This window comes from Ammodytes marinus (assembly GCF_949987685.1).
Source record: "Ammodytes marinus genome assembly, chromosome: 22".
NCBI lineage: Eukaryota > Metazoa > Chordata > Actinopteri > Uranoscopiformes > Ammodytidae > Ammodytes > Ammodytes marinus.
Window position 1 is genome coordinate 15,835,340 of NC_137226.1, and position 20,224 is coordinate 15,855,563.

Here is a 20,224-nt window from a genome sequence, read left to right on the forward strand (position 1 = left end):
CTGGCTACTGTGGGACCCCTTTGGCAGGTAGCGAATCCTGAGAAGATCCAGAATCAATTACTCCACTTTCAAGCTTTTGTGTAGGCCTATTCAACCCAGGTGCAGTGTAACTATTAATATAATAGGCTATAGCCTAATACAGCCTACTGTAATCATTTAATTGTTTATTATATTAACATTGTGACACTAGAATTGAAGGGTGAGTTTAGCCTGGTAGATACATAGAGAGAGAGAGAGAGAGAGAGAGAGAGAGAGAGAGAGAGAGAGAGAGAGAGAGAGAGCTAGGCTGTCACTGGTCGGTGCGGTGTGTGTGTTTGTGTGCGCGCGCAACGCAACCTCAGCTCGGCTCAGGCAGCAGAGCGGCCCGCGCCTCCGGTCCTATCTACCGGTCCCTTCCTTTCATTTTCATTCTCCCTCTTTTTGCCTATTCGTTTCTTTTCCCTTAGTGGGCTCAGGGGAGATAAACATGTCCGCTAGACCGGGATTCTACCGGCAGGAGCTGAACAAGACTGTGTGGGAGGTTCCCGAGCGGTACCAGAACCTGACGCCGGTGGGCTCCGGAGCGTACGGCTCTGTGTGGTGAGTGTCTGTCAGTGTTTGTGTGTGTGCAGGGCGGGTGGAGGGGCGAGGCTGCACGGCCACAACATCTACCGTATGGTGGTCATGATGCACCAGCATAGTGATGCGTTCATGTCGGGCTGTGGCAGGAGAAAGAGACAGCTCGTAGGGGGAATGACTGTTTGGCTTTTTATTGGTGTCATTGTTTTTGATACAGACTTGTGATGAGGCTATCCCCCTATATCGCCTTTGCAGCTTCGGGATCGATATTTCTGGTGAACATCATTAAAGAGGCTATTGTTATTATTTCCAATTTGCAGTTTTAAAGATTTATTTGTGTGAACTATAAGCCACATCCTATAGCTTTAGAAAGAAAACAGCAGGTCTGCATGACTTGTTTCATCCCAAAAGCTCAGTGTCTGCTGTTCAGTGCTGTTCAAGGGAAGTAAAGAATCAGACAGCATCAGCACAGGAATGTCCAAATATACTCCCCCACCCCCTACACACACATAGGCTCAGTCTATATACTACATGCAGGAGCTGGTGTAGGCTAGTGTAGGTGTACTATCTATGGTGTAGGCTAGTGAGTTTAAAACCACATCTGGAAAGGAAAAACCTGGACCATGGTAATCCCAATGGATAAAACAATGCAAGTCATTTAGCATGTTCCTATAGGCTTCACACCTTCACACACCTCTACTCTCATGCCCCCTCTGTGTAGATGCAGGCTTTTCTAATCTCGCACCCTGCCATCACTTTCCCTTTGGACCCATCAGTATCAGCTGGTGGGGACCAGTCACTATACTGATTATGGGTCAAAGTGAGAACCACTTCCCAACAGTCAATATTAATGAAGCTGTAATAGCTAGATAGTCTGATGGGTTACCTATAGTAAAGTGGACACAGTGTCTTGTTTACTGCTACTAATCGTAATGGGCAATTCACATTGTTAATACATGATTGAGATGTTAAAGCTTTTCTATGCAACCTTGGATGTTGGCAGCTCCATGGTGCCAGACAGTGTGGCGTTAAATACTGTTAAGCCTGAAGTAGTCTGAACATTTTCCACCGAGAAGTGATTCATTCTGGCAGCCTCGACCAAACACTGAATTATGGAAAGACACTTTCCAAATACTTGAGCTCTGCAGCTTCAGTAGCTGTAAAAGGAAGAATATTTATCCTATCACCTGCACAAGAAAATGTAAGCCTTTGTCTACCCTCCCTGACTCCAGCATATGGCCATTGATACTTCCCAGACTACAATGAGAAACAATCCAAAATTTCTTGGGCCAGCTTTGCTACACAGTATGTTCCCCCAATCTTCCAAAGTCCAAATTCGGTGTTTAACCAAAAAGATGAGACAGGCAGAAAGATTAAGTGAGTCTTGATGGAGCACTAATCTCTGTGGTGTTGAGGAGCTAGTCTGGAATAACCTGTTTTGATGACTGTTTGGGCTTTTCTCTGTGTAGGCGAAGAAGTAGCCTATCCCTCACTGACACAATAATTTGGGCTCCTAAACTGAATTCAATTCACAGCATATTTCTTCCAACTTTTTTTGTCCTAGAATTGTACGAGAGTTGTTTATGTTTTGGGACAGGATCACTTAACCTATTGGATTCTTTCCTGGGATGTGATCATTCCCTGCGTTCCAAATTGCATACTGTTTATTTTTTTCTATTTTACATACTACAGCTGACCATAACAATAATTTAGTTAGCATGCAGTAGGCATGCAGTTGGGACATACTTTTTATTGTTTATTTCATCATAACATTGCGCCTTGATCTTGCCTCTTGCTTTTATATCCGTCTCATCCCTGGTTGTTTTCATTCGGAAGCTCCGTCGATGTGATGTCACTTCCGGTGGGCACTGGATGGTTGGTCAGAATCGCCCAAATAGCTGATTTCCATACTAAAAACCTTGGCCGGAAGTTGTATTCTAAACATACTAAATCTGACCACAGGAATTGGGACATCCTAAATCTTTTTTCTACCATACTAAATAGCAGAAAGTATGGGGATTGGAACGCAGCCATGGTTTTATTCAGCACTTGTGCACTGTATTGTGTCTGACCATAAACTCACATTCTGCTTGCAACAAACTTATATAGAGCCCATATGTTCACCCGTTAAGACACATCCACCACTGGTCAATTCTAAATACTCTGCTTGAATAGTATAAGCATAAAACGTAGCTGGATCTTGACTTTGCTTTCAGCGGCTTCATCCAACCTGAGGATGCACAACAAGTGCAATTTTTGGAGAATGAAACAGCCCCAGTTAAGGTTTTATTTCCCATTTTGGACAACCAAGCTCCTAGTGCAGTGTTATCAAAGCAACCGTTCAATGTGCACACGAAGCTTGTCTTTGTTGATTGAAAAAATGTTTCCCCAAGCAATGTGGCATTTGTTACTCATGATCTCCAAAGATTCGGTCATTTGTGAAAACAAGGAAAGCTCATTTTCAAAGGCAGCGTTCAGATCTTTGTGAGAGAATTCTCATGTCCATCTAGCACTCTGAATAGTGCTTTACAAAAACTCTCTGCTTTCACAACAGGATTATGAAATGGACAGTTTCTTCCTGGGTGGGAGTTCACTTTATATTCGGTTTATTTTTAGCCCAGTAAAGTTCAAGTCTGAAGTTTTACGGCTACCAATTAGAGTGGCGGAAGCCGTTAGCTTAACATTTTAACCGTATATACTGTATATTGCTTTTAACTATTTAAACCATGTATCCATTTAGCTAGCTAAATGTTTCCATAGTTAAACCATTACTTTTAGCTTACTTTTAGCATACTTACTTTACTGTGGATCCATTACATTTAGCTATTTCCATCATTTATTCATTACAACTAGCAAAATATTTAAACTGTGTATCCATTAGTGTTTTAATTTTAATTTTAGTTGTAACGTTTTATTTAAAGTGGTGGCCAAAGACTAGGGGAATTAGCAGATGTTCTGTGAATTGCATATTCCGAGGTGCTTTACTTTTCAAGGCATCATATGAACAGTGAATGATAACACTGGTGAAATACCTCCACTTTACTCAAAGTCTTCCTTAAATGATACGCACACGGACAGAGAACATTCCTCCACACACAACCACCCCAGCATTGCCCTTTATTGTTGATGTGTTGATCTCCAGCCATTGTCAGTGACTTTCTCATGGCTATAGGCTTGACTAGCAAGCGGCTGGGGGTTGGGGCTTTCTCTTAAGTACGACATATGTATGTGTGTGTTTGTCTTGATGGGGGGGGTGGGAGGGGGGGGGGGGGGGTTACGATAGTCCGTCTTTGAGATGCACAGTAAAACAGCTCTCAAAATGGTGTCTTGTTCTCTCAGTTACCCCTCTTCAGACAGCAGACATGAGGTCAAGGATCCAACAAGATCATATCATCCATTATATCTAGAGCTGAAGAATTCATCCCCCCATCCCCCATAGGATAGCTGGGAGCGAAAGCCACAGAAATAGAGCGTGGAAAGAGAATTGTACATAAGGTACAAGGGGGTTTATTTGACGGGAGATTTTAGAGCTGGGGGAAGCACAGACACTAGAGTGAAGAAGCAAAGATACAAGGCGGATTGAAAAGTTTATCATGCGATGCCTCACACTAGTGCCGTTTGCCTGTTCCGTGCTCAGCACGATTCAGCACGATTCCCCCCCCTCCCCACTCCCCCCGCAGGCCCGTGCTCACACTGCTCGTGGCCTGGGCATACTTGCACCGTGCGCGTTTAGGATTTGGAGCGTAGTCTACTTGTAGGCTATACGACTGTTTGTGAATATTTTCATCCGGCCAAATTTGCATCAAATATTCCACTTCCACATTAGAGCAACGAGAATCCTTAAGCTATTGTTTTTTTAAATGTAGCCTTGACGTAATAGGTCGCGGTGGACAGTCTCATATTTGTGCAGCACGCTGTTTATTATTAATATAACGGCCCGTCATCAGACCATAGGCTATGTATCCGGATGGTTTTGTACACATCGATCGCTCCATCAAATCCAAGTCAGAACTGTTTGTATGGGCAGAGATCGTTTTTTTAAGTGTCTTTATAAAGTTTCTTGTTAAACCTTAGCGTAGGCTACTGTTTCCTTATCACCGGGCCGCGGTGTGTTGTTTTGGGTGCGTCTCCACCGCCATGCGTAAATGCAGTTATGACAGCTGACGGGAGGAAAAAAAAAATCATCTGACGAACGTGAGTAAACACGAAAACATTTTTGCTTTGCTTTCTGAGCCGACCTAATTAGCTCTCTCCCTCTTTTATTAGCCCACACCTAGGCCTACACACACGTTAATTCTCACACATTATAGCTACAAGTCCAAGTGGTGGGCAATTCTGGTGCCGACTAGTAAGGCAGCGGACGTTAACGGACAATGCATCCTTAATAAATTCACGTCAGGAACGCCGCCTGTGCGCTTGCTTGTGCGCGTGTCATCTCATTAGCATCTGTACTTTGGCCACGGCACACCTCTCCCAGGTGTGCCGTGGCCAAGGGGCTGTTCCGTGCTGGAATACAGTTGGCGTGGTCACACTAGCCAAACGTTCTAGACTTTAGTATGCTAATGAGCTTTGGCACGGGGCCGTGGCACTAGTGTGAGTGGGCCCTTAGATGGTCATAGGCCTAAGTCATGGGACGAAAAAGTTTGGAGGACTGAACACTGTCCCATTGCATCTGCAGCCTAATCCGCATGCATTGTCTTCTCAGCTCTGTGATCCCATTGAATATTCTCTTTCCACTCTTCTGTTTTTTGGGACTAAAATTTTTGGGGCCAATTCTGGAACAGTGGAGACTGAACATCAAGACAGAATATATGCACTAAGCTGATGAAGGCTGCTTTCAGATCTCATGTCAGCATGTGTAACATCTGTTCAGTCAACCACAACTTTGGCATGAAGCCTATATCCTTCAAATAACTATATGAATAAAACATGGTCGCTTCATTTACTTCTGTCAAAAAGATGTCTCTCCGCTTGTCTGATTGTTGATCTAAAATATGATGACTTATGATATGATTGTCATTTTTACATATATTTTTTTGTATGAATTAGAGTTTCTGATAGTCAGATTTAGCTTAGTTTTACCAGAGCACTGCTAGCTACCTATTCTCCTATTTCCAGTCTCAATGCTTCGCCCATTCTAACATGTAAAATGTCTGCTGGCTGCAGCGTCATATTTAGGGTACAGAGACAAATGAACAGATCTACTCTTCTAACTCTTTAGTAAGTAATCATGTTATCATATTTCCCAAAATGTCAAAGTATGACATTAAAATGCATAAATATGGGCCATAGATTAATAAGACACATTACAATTACCTCTGCCCCCCCATTTCAAATACTATGCAAATCATATAGGTCATCAGAATGATTCGCATGAAGTGATAAGATCAGAAGATATAAAAACCTTGTTTGATAAACACTTCATCGTGTACTTCCATCATCTCACATAGGATATTAGCTTCCCCTTCCCCCTCTTCCTTGTTGAAACCGGAGGTGCATTAAGGGCTCAGTCAGATATAAAAAAAATAAAAAACTGAGACAAAAGATGAAGAGAGAAATGGATGCCTTGGCTGCTGTGTGTGCTGACAGCAGTTCAGTCAGAGAACCATGTATGGAAGACGGCAGGGAGGAAGGTATGTGTGTGTGTGTGTGTGTGTGTGTGTGTGTGTGTGTGTGTGTGTGTGTGTGTGTGTGTGTGTGTGTGTGGGTGGTGAGGGCCTGGTTCATGTCAGATATGGAGGAGAGACTGGCTGCTGTCCTGGATTGAGCCCGGCCAGCAGGGACATCCGGACCGGCAGCAGGTGATTATGACAAGACAGAGAGAGAGAGACACACATGGATGCACTCAACCCAGCAAGAGTGTGTGTATAGTCTGCTCATGCGTGTAAGCATTGTAGGTCACCATGAAATGATATGAGCAATATTTACAGTGAGTTTCATGCTGTGGATAAAAAAACAAAACAGGAGACACGCATCATTTGGTGGGCACTGACAATATACTGTACCATATGGGATGTGTGTGTGTGCTGGACTGAATTTTAGCAGTTCATTTTTCATTTTTATGAAGGAAATTCCAGAAATTACACAGGACCCCCTCACTTTATTGTTTGGAGACATTTGAAAAAGTACACATTGTATCTATGAGAAAGGGCCTGAGTAAAATACAGTCAGGAACTGTTTTAGTAAAATGATTCGATAATACCAAGATTGCTTTTCTGGACCTGCATGGGGCCCCTTTGCAGTTTGACGAAATATGCTGTAAGAGAGAGCCTAAATAAGAGAATTGCTTCTCATCTAACTCTCACATAGAAAGCAAATAAGTGTGTGTGTGTGTGTGTGTGTGTGTGTTTGTGTGTGTGTGTGTGTGTGTGTGTGTGTGTGTGTGTGTGTGTGTGTGTGTGTGTGTGTGTGTGTGTGTGTGTGTGTGTGTGTGTGTGTGTGTGTGTGTGTGTGTGTGTGTGTGTGTGTGTGTGTGTGTGTGTGTGTGTGCGTGCGTGTGTGTGTGTATCCATCCTCAAAATGTCCAGTTTGCATGTATATCTTTGGCTCTTGGAGGATTGGATTGGTCACTGTAATGGATTATTTGAATCGTTTTTTTTCAGATTTTTATTGTTTGTAAACTTCCTTCACAGTAGCTCGATAATTCACTCTCGAGCTTTCTTACAGCAGCACTGTCACTGTGAGAGAGAATATTTGGTCTTGAGGATAGTAAATATCATTATTAATTATTAATATTACACTTATTGCCTGTCTTATGTGTCTGTCTATCTGTCAGACAATAGCTCAGCCTTGTCTCCTGTTAGAAGACACTGTGTGAGGCCAGCTGTATGGATGAAGTCTCTCCTCACTAGACTCCTAGTGTTGTTATGGTTCAATATGTTCAGCTCAGACCCAAACATTGGTACGCTTTGTGCCCAAGTCTGGAGCCGTTTAGAGACAGCACAAAGTTAAAACACTGCACACAGGAAGCATAGATCACAACTGAATTGCAATACACTTGTACTGCTGTCCTTCTGTTATATATTGCTTTAGAATTCATCTTAGTTTCCTTGAGATCTCCCTTCACCTGAGCTGACCTGCTATGAACACTGAAGAACTTCCATCAAACACTATTCAGGGAGAAATCCATTGCTGGAGAGTCAGCTATTGCACCCACAATGTGTAAAAATAACACTATTTGGCAACTACACAAGTTAGGTTTTCGAGTAGGCCTAAGTACGTTTATTGAGTAATATATTTTTTTTCTCACAGTAAAAAAGAAAACCTTACTATATTGCATTTAGAATATTGTGTCACTGTCTCGGCCCTTATCTTAAAACTGACAGCGGAGTACCGCAGGTCACTTATTGAGCTGTCAATCAAGGTATTCTGCAGGAAATAAAAAGTGATAAGGCAATGTTGTGCTTTCAACAACCCAAAGAAATGTATTCCCCAAATTCACAGCACACATTTCAGAATAACCTGCTCTTTAAGAAAGAGAGGGATTTCCCCTTTCAGTGATCAGAAATGAGTCAGATAAACTAAATGCACATTAGACATAATTAAGAGTTTAATACAGTATGTACAGTACTATCAGCCAGTTCTACATGCGAATGTCCACTTTTTCTCAGTGTAAAATGTGCACTTTTCTTTTCAGTGTTCCACTTCTTGCTTCTTGCTCTGTTTCCTCAGTGCAGTTTCGTCTAGATTTCTCAATTCTCCCCCGTGTTTCCTTCCTGTTTGCCTGTTCCGATGGTCGCATTAGTATTATGACTGAGACTGTCGTAAAAAGCTGGCAGGACTGTAGAAGGCAAATTGCATCTCGAAGGCATTGGCGTCAGCTGCAACGTGCATGGTTTATTATTGGATATGTGGAAAAATGACATTTACAATTCAAAAGAGGAAGATGAAATTAAACCAAAGGCACTTTGTGATATAGGTCACATCCCCACTTCTCTCGTGCCACACCACAACCTCTTTGTCTCTCTCTGCATTAGTCAGTCTGTCTCTCTCTCTCTCTCTCTCCCACTCTCAATCATCCATCACTAATATATAGACAGACTCTCACTATCAACTGCTGCTATCAGGCTTTGAGATGAGTTTGCAATGTTGGGAAGACTTGGGGGGGAGGGGACAACTAGCCTCAATCCGTCCAAAAGTAACACCACTTAATCCCACTCATTGATGCATTATATCTTGTTTTGAAAAGTGTCTTAAAAAAGTGCAGTGTAAAAAATGAACGCTGAAGGAAATAAATCTGGTGCTAATACTACACAGCCTAGGCTCTGTAAACTGGTATTTTCAAACAAACGACATGTTAACAAAGAGAGCAACCATGGCTAGTAACACGCCCCTTTTACAGAGCCTAGGCTTTGTATTACCACTGATTTTGACAACACTCGTTCTCCAGACTCCACCCTTTAAACAACAGTGTATGGATATAGTGAACAGTAATAGGTTAGTCTCAAGTACTCTACAATCAGACACATGTTTCATTCTTGTCTCTGTCTGTTTTCTCTCTCTGCAGCTCTGCGTATGATGTGGTCCTCCGGCAGAAGGTTGCAGTGAAGAAACTGTCCAGGCCTTTCCAGTCTCTGATCCACAGCCGCCGCTCCTACCGGGAACTCAGGCTGCTCAAGCACATGAAACACGAGAATGTGAGCGTGCTAGTGTGCTCTCTCCTCGTAAACGCACACACACACACACACACACACACACACACACACACACACACACACACACACACACGGAGAGACAGCAGACAGACAACAGTGCCCTGCATGTTTTTGTTATTCCTGCTCCGTTATTGATTGTCTGTCTGTCTCTCTCTCTCCCCCCTGTAGGTAATAGGGCTGCTGGATGTCTTCACACCTGCTGCCACATTAGAGGACTTCAATGAACTGTAAATCCCTTTTTGAAACCCCCCCACACTTGATGTTTTACGACAAGCTATCCTATATACACAGCTGCCCACTTTTCACCCAGAACATGCAAAAAAGATTGTGTGATTAGAAGGGCAGGGGGTGTGTGTGTTGGGGGAGGCGGCCCTAGGGGATAACAGGCTGGTAGAAAGATGTCTGACGGTTGCCATGGCAGCAGCTCTATGTTCTTGTCTTGATGACCCCCCCCACACACACACACACACACAATTGTCTTTCACTCATACACTCTCTGTCCCTTTTCTCCCCCAGCTACTTGGTGACAAACCTAATGGGTGCGGACCTCAACAACATTGTCAAATTTCAGCGGCTGTCAGACGAGCATGTGCAGTTCTTAATCTACCAGCTCCTGCGCGGCCTCAAGGTAATCAGCGGCATAATGATACACACCTGCTGTATGGTGCGCCCAACACAGCAGCAGCATGCATAATACATGTGGCTAGCATACATATGTTCTAACCAGTGATTCCCCCAACCGTCGCTGTTGTTTGATGTAGTAGGCTATACCCCCACTGAGTGAAGATATCACATGATCTTAAGGACTGTCAGCCTTCATGTAATTTATTCATATTTGGATATTTTACCGACATTTCTGGGATATATTGAGTGAGCTTGCTGACTGGCACTCTCTATTGCCACATGTATTTTTTTCGGTTTTACAGCTGATATGGAAAATGTGGAGATAGTATGTACAGTATATATTTTTAAATCTAGCAGTCTACTATGCTTGAAGTGAAAGCAGCTGGTCAGCAATCTTTCAGTCAAAATGTGTGAACCACAGCCTGTGCACAAACACTCCATATACTGATATTGAGTTTGACATTGTGTTCTTTGTGAGTTCGGCCCTTAGCTCACATGTTCACATTGGCAGGGCCCATGCTCTTTGGCCTCCACGGTTGCCATGGGAAAGACAAAAGCAGTCCCCCCTTTACACAGGGGCTAATATGGTGAACTGCACTGCACTGTTGACCTCTGTATCCCTTTATGTCCCTTTCTCTCTCTCCTCTCTTCTCTCTCCTCCCCCCATCCTCCTGCACCACCAACAGTACATCCATTCAGCAGGATTGATCCACAGAGTGAGTGCCTTCTCTTTGCCCCTTTCTTGTCATTTTTCACCGTCAGTTTTAGAAAAAACAACTGCACATGCCCGTTTTAAAACCGGAAACAAAGCTTAGCTCTTAACATAAAGCTTTCTCTTTTCATTTCCCCTAAATAAGAGGAGCCTAAAAGTTGGAAAAGTAATTTTGTCTTACACAATCTGAGAGTATCTATGGAGCCCCTAAAGGGACATGGAGGAAAAAAAATTTTTTGGTAAAAAAAAAAAAAAAAAAAAAAAATCAAACTCGAGATCTTGACTTCAAACTCGAGATCTCGAGTTCAAACTCGAGATCTCGAGTTTGAAGTCAAGATCTCGAGTTTAAAGTCAAGATCTCGAGTTCAAAGTCGAGATCTCGACTTTGCCTTCAAACCTCTCTCACCGTCACCAATGGTCCATGCATCAAAGGCATATCAATTAATTTATGGGAAACCACACAATAGTGTCATGGAGGAGTACTTGGAGCATTCTTTTCTCACACTAACACCAAACTACAACCTATTTGGCCTAAATCTAACGTTTATTATGCACATTGGAGAGAAAAGTGACAATGATTCACTTCATTTTGGCGCACCATGGACCGAGAGCGGAGGTCTAATTGTCAACACACACACACACACACACACACACACACACACACACACACACACACACACACACACACACACACACACACACACACACACACACACAATATGTAGACGGTATACATTTGACTATATCAAAACGTGAACGTTTCCAAGACACAATGCCGCCTACACTTGAGGAGAACTCTGTTTGGCTGTATTGGCTGGTCTGATGAAGGCTATAATTTGCACCGGATTAGACTATGTCCGCGTTCTCCAGTGACTCCATATGATCGGATCTTGAAGCACTCACAATAGTGCAGGCAAAATATGAAATTCAATTGGATTATGCGAACTTTCTATTTTTCTTCACTTGGAGAGAAAAAAAGCGCTGTTCCCGTGCGCTCTGGCAGCACTACACCTGTGCCCGGCGTGAGCCTCAAACTGCGTCTTAATAGAAAAGATAACTGCAGGTCATATGACAAAAGTAGCGATCGGACTAGGTTAGTAAAGCCTAATTAAGCCTTTCCCAGGAAGGGATCGTGTGTGAATAAAACACAGTCTGGACTGGCGTATTTTTAATAGCCTATAGCAGAACTTCCTTTGCTGTGCGCTGGGGAGAAACAGACACGCTGGTAACTATTCTGCTCCAGATCTGCACATTGGACAGCGCCACGCGATCCTCACAGTTTTGCTGCTGTTTAGTTAAAATTTGTGATTTTTTGGGTGCAATAGATGAATAACATGTGCCGTCGGGTGAAGCCTCTTATCTCTCTCGACCGTGTGCGAGGCAAAACAAATCAGGCGCTGTTTCTCCCCAGCGCACAGCAGAGGAATTTCTGCTATAATTAGAAATCACCAGTGCAGACTCTCCTCAAACTATTAGTTTAATTTAGTTTTTATAATCAGCGATCGATTGTTTCATTTGTACACAGAGACAAACATGTAGGCATGTAGCGGTGTGGCACATTTACGCACGAAAGCTTCCCTCAGAACGGAAGAGAAAAAAATTAGCTTTTTTATTTAATTATTATTATTGTAGTCCAGACTGTGTTTTATTCACACACGATCCCTTCCTGGGAAAGGCTGAAAGTGTGAATGAGGCTTTACTAACTTAGTCCAATCGCTAGTTTTGTCATATGACCTGCAGTTATCTTTTCAATTAAGACACAGTTTGAGGCTCAAGGCGGGCACAGCTGGTGTAGTGCCAGAGCGCACAGGAACAGCGCTTTTTCTGTCTCCAAGTGAGGAAAAATAGAAAGTTCGCATAATCCGGTTGAATTTCATATTTTGCCTGCACTATTGTGAGTGCTTCAAGATCCGATCATATGGAGTCACTGGAGAACGCGGACATAGTCTAATCCGGTGCAAATTATAGCCTTCATCAGACCAGCCAATACAGCCAAACAGAGTTCTCCTCAAGTGTAGGCGGCATTGTGTCTTGGAAACGTTCACGTTTTGATATAGTCAAATGTATACCGTCTACATATTGTGTGTGTGTGTGTGTGTGTGTGTGTGTGTGTGTGTGTGTGTGTGTGTGTGTGTGTGTGTGTGTGTGTTGACAATTAGACCTCCGCTCTCGGTCCATGGTGCGCCAAAATGAAGTGAATCATTGTCACTTTTCTCTCCAATGTGCATAATAAACGTTAGATTTAGGCCAAATAGGTTGTAGTTTGGTGTTAGTGTGAGAAAAGAATGCTCCAAGTACTCCTCCATGACACTATTGTGTGGTTTCCCATAAATTAATTGATATGCCTTTGATGCATGGACCATTGGTGACGGTGAGAGAGGTTTGAAGGCAAAGTCGAGATCTCGACTTTGAACTCGAGATCTTGACTTTAAACTCGAGATCTTGACTTCAAACTCGAGATCTCGAGTTTGAACTCGAGATCTCGAGTTTGAAGTCAAGATCTCGAGTTTGATTTTTTTTTTTTTTTTTTTTTTTTTTTACCAAAAATTTTTTTTTCCTCCATGTCCCTTTAGGGGCTCCGTACAAATCAAATGCTAGGTCCGACTCTGCATTGAAAATATGTGATGTTTAAATCAGTCAATACTACTGCGGCATCATTCATTCAAACTGATGTTTTGTTATATTTATACACATTTCCGTCTTCAGAAACCATGGGATGCTAGTGTAAATTGCAACTTTGAATAGTGTGTTTTTTTATGGTTCTCCGTGGGTTGTTAGGTGACATTTAAGAAACCTGAACAGAGTGAGTGAAGATTTCATATATTTTTCTATGAATAAAGAATTTCAATCAGATACTGGATACTCAGATGAGGTTTTGCGTCTACACCTTTAAGAATTACAGTCATTTGATATTTGGAAATGTTGCTCTTGAGATGAAATCACCATCAGTACGCTATATGTACTGTATAAATGCATTGAAAATGGCCTTACATGGACAACTAACATAATCTTAGTACGTTATGAAGTTTCATATTCACACCCACCCCTCTCTGTGGAGATACATCTTTATTCTAACCATGCTCCTCTCTCCCTCCTCTTGTCTGCTCCACTATCTTTTCCCTCCAGGACCTCAAGCCAAGTAATGTGGCAGTGAACGAGGACTGTGAGCTGAGGGTGAGACAGACTGACTGACTGACCTTCAGTTTTTACGCCTTAGAAATCCTTCACCTCCAACCTGGTAGAACCATCCATTCTAAACCCCTCTCCTCCTCTCCTCTCTCCCCCCGTACAGATCCTTGACTTTGGGTTAGCCCGACAGACAGACGACGAGATGACAGGGTACGTGGCCACTCGCTGGTATCGAGCGCCGGAAATCATGCTGAACTGGATGCACTATAATCAGAATGGTAAGATGCCATTTAAAATAATACACATTTAATTAGCTTTTTTTATTATCTTTTTTTTCCATCGATAACAAACCCATTAAATGTTACAAGTGGAATGATTCAATGTGTGTTCTTTGTATTCCAGTTGATATTTGGTCAGTGGGATGCATTATGGGGGAGCTGCTGAAGGGAAAAGTCCTTTTTCCTGGCACTGACTGTATCCTTTACCCGCATGGCAGGAGTCCACTTGTAATAGGTGCCATTCTGGAGAACGCGCTTGTTGTCAAATTCACTTTTTTGTGAAAAATCTGTGAATATCTCCTCACCATCCGCTGCCTATATGTACTGTTTCACACTGAATACAAAAATCTAGTGTTAATACACAGCCTAGGCTCTGTTAACGTGATGAGATATTCACTGATTTTGACAGAATTTATTTTGACAACACGCTAGCCAGAATAGCAGACTCCACCTTTAGCATTTATTTAGCCAGAATAGCAGACTCCACCTTTAACATTTGCAGCTTTCTTCTTCCCTCGCTTAGCATCAACCTCCCATTACCTCTTTCTAGTGACCTGTGGACGCAGACCTCCTCTGGATTTGCATCACAATCCCAGGCCTTTCTGAAGGGGAGGTGTGTCAAAAGAGAGGAGTGGAGAATGAATGGGAGCGATCACAAAAGGCTGATCTATGTAGGGTTTGTTGTATTCAGTGTCTTAAGAGCAGAGCTAGGACCAATTTGATTTACTGATCTTTGTTCGCCGTGGGACTCGCTGTCTAGAACTGTTGGCTTTCAGCAGTCCCTCAGCAAGTGAAATCTCTGTCTTTCCTTTTGTCACAAGATGATATTACGAGACTTTTTAACATACCCTATACAGCCCTTAACTCCTCCTGCACTCAGATATTGACCAGCTGAAGAGAATCATGGAAGTGGTTGGGACTCCGACACCAGAGCTGTTACAGAAGATCTGCTCCGAACATGTGAGAGAAGGGGAGAATGAATAGAGGAAAATAGAGGGAAGAGCCATATTGTTTTTTTCAAGAGTAGGGCTGGGTATTTTTCTAAATGTTTCGATATTTATTTATCCAGATAACAATACCTTGACTCCGATACCGGTTCCTGAACGATACTTTTTCGATACCAATTTTATGAAATCAGTTTTAACAAGATGACATGACACGTTATCGTTAAAAAACAAACATACAAAATATCAATAAATCAAACTTTACCTTTGCTACAATCACAGTAAGTGCCTTCAGATTAACACAAATCCCTTATCTCCTATGCCTTTTGATATTGTACATTTTTCGATACTCGATGGTTTTGGTCTATTTGATTCGGTACCGAAAAAGTATTGAACTTAGATACCCAGCCAAGAGTGTGAAAAGGCCTATTATATTGCCTTTCACTGATGCAGGCAACCTGTTCTAATTGATCCATCATTACATCGCCATTGACTGTTGTTTGAAGAGTCAATATGTCTGAGTGCTGGGGGTGGTTGATCACTTACCAATGATCCATATTGTCACATGCTGTTAGTTGAGCGCTGGTCTCTATGTCACAGGCACAGAAGTACATCCAGTCCCTCCCCTTCATGCCCCAGCAGGACCTGGAGAAGATCTTCAGAGGAGCCAATCCACTAGGTGGGTGATGATGACGCACCACAGATTGGATTATAAACCTCTTTCAATTCAATTGACAACAATTTTGAGAAGCTCAAGTTGCTCTGCAAATGAAAAATAATTCAGTTATACAGGGTTTGGCCTTTTTGGATGTATAAACTTGTTTTTCAGAACCTCCTCCATTAATCCCAGCCATCTTTCACACCCTGTCTGTCTTTCTGTGTGGTTCAGCTGTGGACCTATTGAAGCGTATGCTGGTTCTGGACTGTGATGGGAGGATCTCTGCCAGCGAGGCCCTGTCCCATGAGTACTTCTCACAGTACCACGACCCAGATGATGAGCCGGAGGCCCCGCCGTACGACCAGACACTGGAGAGTAAAGACAGAACGCTGGAAGAATGGAAAGGTGAGCGCTAACATTAGCATAGCACAATAATACAATTGTTTCTGCTGTTGTCCCTGATGGATGACAAAAACTAAAACATGACCTGATTGCAGCTTATAAAAAAGCTTTAAAAGTGTTCAGCTATTTTTACAAGAATGCTCTCACTTTCTCTTATGAGCAATTTTAGAAAGGGGAGATGTGATGTGCAGAGGAGGAAGTTGCACAAATTGACTATCCCTGCGTTCCATATCGCATACTCTCTCTTTTTTCTATTCTACATACTACCTCTGATCATAAAAGGAATGTAGTTAGCATGCAGAAGCGTACAATTGGGACATACTTATTTATTTAATCATAACATTGAGCCTTGATCTTGCCCTCTTGCTTTTATATCCGTCTCATCCCCGGTTGTTTTCATATGGAGGCTCCGTCGATGTGACATCACTTCTGGTGCGCACTGGACTGTGGGCCAGAATCGCCCAAATAGCATGCTGATTTCAACACTTAAAATCTCGGCAGGATTGAGTAGACATTCGGGTATTTCTAACCATACTAAATCTGACCACAAGAATTGGGACATCCTTAAATCTTTTTTCTACCATACTAAATAGCAGAAATCATGGGGATTGGAACGCAGCCTATAAGCTTTTAACTTTGAGGGTTGTGCAATGAAGAGTGAATGAGGTCTGCACGGTTGTGGCAGGAATGCTGACTACACCACCAAAGGGCTATGGGGGACTTGAGATATTTAGTGATGCATTTATAACAACATCTATTTTTATGACTTTTTTTCATTTTCAGCAGGGAGTTTCATGGTTTGTCTAAAGCCCTGCAGCTTATGTGAGTCATGGTGGACAATTATTTGTGCATAGTTTGCCTCCTAGGTTTGAGTGTCTTAAATAGAGCAGAAAAACAAGCTGAACAAGAGCAAATATAAAAGTACTCTGGAATAACCAGCGTCACTGGTCTCTTGTTTTTTTATATTTTGAATTAGAATGTTGTTTTTTTATGCCATAGTTATGTTTTATTTCAAGTATTCCACATCTTAAATCTTAACCAGCCTTCCTGACCTGTCCCCTTGGTTTCTCTCTCATGTATGTGCATATAGAGTTGGTGTTCGAAGAGGTAAGCGGCTTCAAAGCATCCGGCGGCAAGACTGACAGCCTTCAGGCGGAGCAGTGAACCTCTCTCCGCTCTGCCTGCCTTTTACCAGAAGAAGAAGGGACCACGGACTTAATGGATAGGAGGAGATGGACTGTGGCGGCTGGCAAATCAACTGAAGAAAACTCTGCACCCCCCCTCCACCCCTCCCCTACTGCTCATTGTGACTGTGTATGATTGCCCGTCATGAGTTTATTTGAGCAGCAGGGCACGGGACTTAATGCAACAACATTGCAATCACAGGGAGCATTTTAGAAATCTGGTTGAAGGAGCTTTTTTAGGTTTTTTTTCCAGTCCAGAAAGTTGCTTCCTCTTGTGTTTTTGAAAATGAGGAACCCGTTCATGGTCTATAAAGTGTGTCAGGGGATGGCAGAGGATGGGAGGATTCTTATGAGGGGGCAACTTTATGGAACTGCACTGTGTTTACAGACCCAGCGAACGATATCCAAGGAATACATTGAAAAAAAAAAACGCACACTAGGATTTCCAAAGCAAGGACAAGAGCGCCGTCTGGTCCCTCTCGTCATGACATACTATGCCATGTGCAGAAGTCACTGCTTTCATGTATGGAATTCATCTTTCTAAAAGGCTTTGCAGTGATTTCACGTCATGCCACAGAACAGCTTAGCATTTATCCTGCATATACGACTGCATGATTTGTGTGCATTTTTATTATTACAGAATATTACCGGGGCTGTATTGTAACCATGAAGACTGCTTAGTGCATCTCCCACACTGAGGGAGCAAGTATCAACTTTAAGCCTGTTTCATCTTGTTCAAATTTCCACACAGTAAAAAAAAAAATCGAAAAAAGACTGTTTTTCTCACATTCAAATCATCCCCTCCTACATACAGAATAGTAAACACCAACTGTGCTATTAATTAGCAAGGTCATGAATATATGCCAAAGCTGGAACAGAGTGCTACAGGTTTGTGTTTACAGTTTGACCTCACTTCTCATATACACTTTGCGCTGAATGATGCCTGCTTTCTGATCTTTCACAGCCCTGGTTTGTGTTTACAATAATTCAGATTACAGGCTCTTTTTTAAAAACGTTTTGAATCTGTTCTCAGAAGGTATTTAAGTAATTCTGTAATCATACAAAGTGTAGCTCCATCATAACAATTCCATGTCAGACAGTCCGGGCTGAAGCAGCCATATGTGTCAACCAGGGAGCTCGTTAGTGATCTTTCATATTTCCTCAGCTTCTTTTCGGTTTCCATGCTTGATTTTTTACGAAGAAAACAATCCAAACTGTGCACATTCTTCAGTGACCATAGTTCCAAAAAATGCATTGAATAGACACGGATGTTTTTTAGCTCAATTTTGGATGTTTGGACAGTTGGTATGTTTAGTGCAACATTACTACACAGGAAAAAAACTCAAGAACACCCTCTCAGACACTGTTTGTATATTGCAGCATGAGCGTATGCAGGTTATTACATTAAAATGGCTGACTTCCTCACTGACATTGTGTCATTCATCTTGCATCAGACTGGAGTTTTTAGTTCTGCAAACTTGTTGCTGAGGTAGAAAAACTTCTGGTTGTGTTAAACCACAGTGTGCAAAAGAAAGCACCTTTAACTCTAAGGTCAGTGAAATCAGTTTGTATTTGAATGTATTGTTTGGTTTGGTTGGCAAGTAATACCCGACTGGCCCATTAACTCAACCCACTCAGGTTTAACTCAATCACACTGATATTATTTCTGCCTCCATGAAACATTAGCACAACTAGAATATAAATGTGTCATACAGGAAACATTTTTTAAGGTACAAAAGAAAAGGAACCTACTCTTAACACATTTTTTTCTTGTTTCATTTAGCCTTTTGTGCAAGTCGTCCATTAACACTGGATGAACAAAATGTTGAATTTCCCGCCCCAAACAAATCAAAACTGTGTGTCTCAGTCAAAGTGTGTTAGAGCTTGGAATGCTAAAGTGTGTGTTAAATGTGCTTATGTGGGTGTTGTATGTGTTGTGGATTTGAACTGCAAAAATCGAATGTATACGTATACTACTGTATGTATGTATGTATGTTACAAGTTAGAAGTGTCTCTCGACAACATGGTGGCATGTGGTTCAACAGTATTGCCATGAGTTTCAAATCACTAAACGGAATGTGTCAACTCAGTTTTCCAAAACTTTTCTGATGATTTTTTCTCATTCATCGACGGGTAACATGACTTGGCTGCAGCAGAATAAAGACCATCACTTCTGTTTGTCAGTATGTTTCTTGTCATTTTGATATACATCATGCACAACCTACTTTTGAAGAAAGCCCTCTGAAGAGGCTGTATAGTAATATCTTATTAAAGCTATAGCGCGTAACTTCTGCTGCCCCTATGAGGAATTCTGAGTAATTACAACAACACTGTCGGCACATCAACATGAGTTAAGGTTTTTTCTTAGCATGAGATTCAACAACTGAAACATTTCTTGGGCTCTTCTTTGGATTTTTTCTGAGCTCCTGCGCCAGTGCCAGGGAGCAACACCAATTTGTAAACGCTGCCATACTGAGAAATACAGAGAGAGTTTTGTGGAGCTGATAGGCTCAATCAACTTTGTGTCAACTTGTTTGGGGGTCGGCTTGAATGTAACCGACATTAATTTATATAAAAAGGTGTTGCTTTAAAGTACGACGTGTAGTATAGCCTACCACTAGGTCTGTAACTAGCCTTAGAATAAAAGTCAGCAAAGAAATATTCTCTAATCGATCAAAAACAAGGCAAATATTAATTTTCTTCATGAGACTCAATGAGGATCATGGATGTGGTTACAGGCTAGTTTGCAAACTCTGAAGTTCAACATGCCCCCACAGGCGTCTTACATCCAGCATATGTGTGCTATAAGATTAGGGTGGGCAGATGTTTTTGTGGCTTTTATCTCCACATTGTAGACACACCCAGAGACTGCCCTGGGCGACCAGAAGCCATGACTAACAATGTGTGTGTGTGTGTGTGTGTGTGTGTGTGTGTGTGTGTGTGTGTGTGTGTGTGTGTGTGTGTGTGTGTGTGTGTGTGTGTGTGTGTGTGTGTGTGTGTGTGTGTGTGTGTGTGTGTGTGTGTGTGTGTGTGTGTGTGTGTGTGTGTGTGTGTGGTGGTGGTGGTGGTGGTGGTTGGGGG

At 42.3% G+C, this 20,224-nt stretch overlaps 1 protein-coding gene across 1 annotated transcript; it reads left to right on the forward strand.

The window, feature by feature from the left end:
• Positions 1–461: 461 nt before the first annotated feature.
• On the forward strand, positions 462–19,319 carry mapk11 (mitogen-activated protein kinase 11). The gene is made up of 12 exons (XM_080050760.1): positions 462–579; positions 9,065–9,194; positions 9,381–9,439; positions 9,729–9,840; positions 10,523–10,552; positions 13,675–13,722; positions 13,841–13,955; positions 14,080–14,151; positions 14,836–14,915; positions 15,500–15,578; positions 15,789–15,962; positions 17,050–19,319. Exons 1-12 carry the CDS (start codon positions 467–469, stop codon positions 17,121–17,123), a joined length of 1,086 nt encoding a protein of 361 aa, XP_079906886.1. The 5' UTR covers positions 462–466; the 3' UTR covers positions 17,124–19,319.
• Positions 19,320–20,224: the final 905 nt, after the last annotated feature.

What these genes read in the sequence shown, in the direction of transcription:
- mapk11 (XM_080050760.1), top strand. Translation starts at nt 467, where the DNA reads ATGTCCGCTAGACCGGGATTCTACCGGCAGGAGCTGAACAAGACTGTG. An exon ending in TTAGAGGACTTCAATGAACT is followed by an intron (nt 9,440 to 9,728) that starts GTAAATCCCTTT and finishes TTTCTCCCCCAG; the next exon opens with CTACTTGGTGACAAACCTAA. An exon ending in CCTTTTTCCTGGCACTGACT is followed by an intron (nt 14,152 to 14,835) that starts GTATCCTTTACC and finishes TCCTGCACTCAG; the next exon opens with ATATTGACCAGCTGAAGAGA.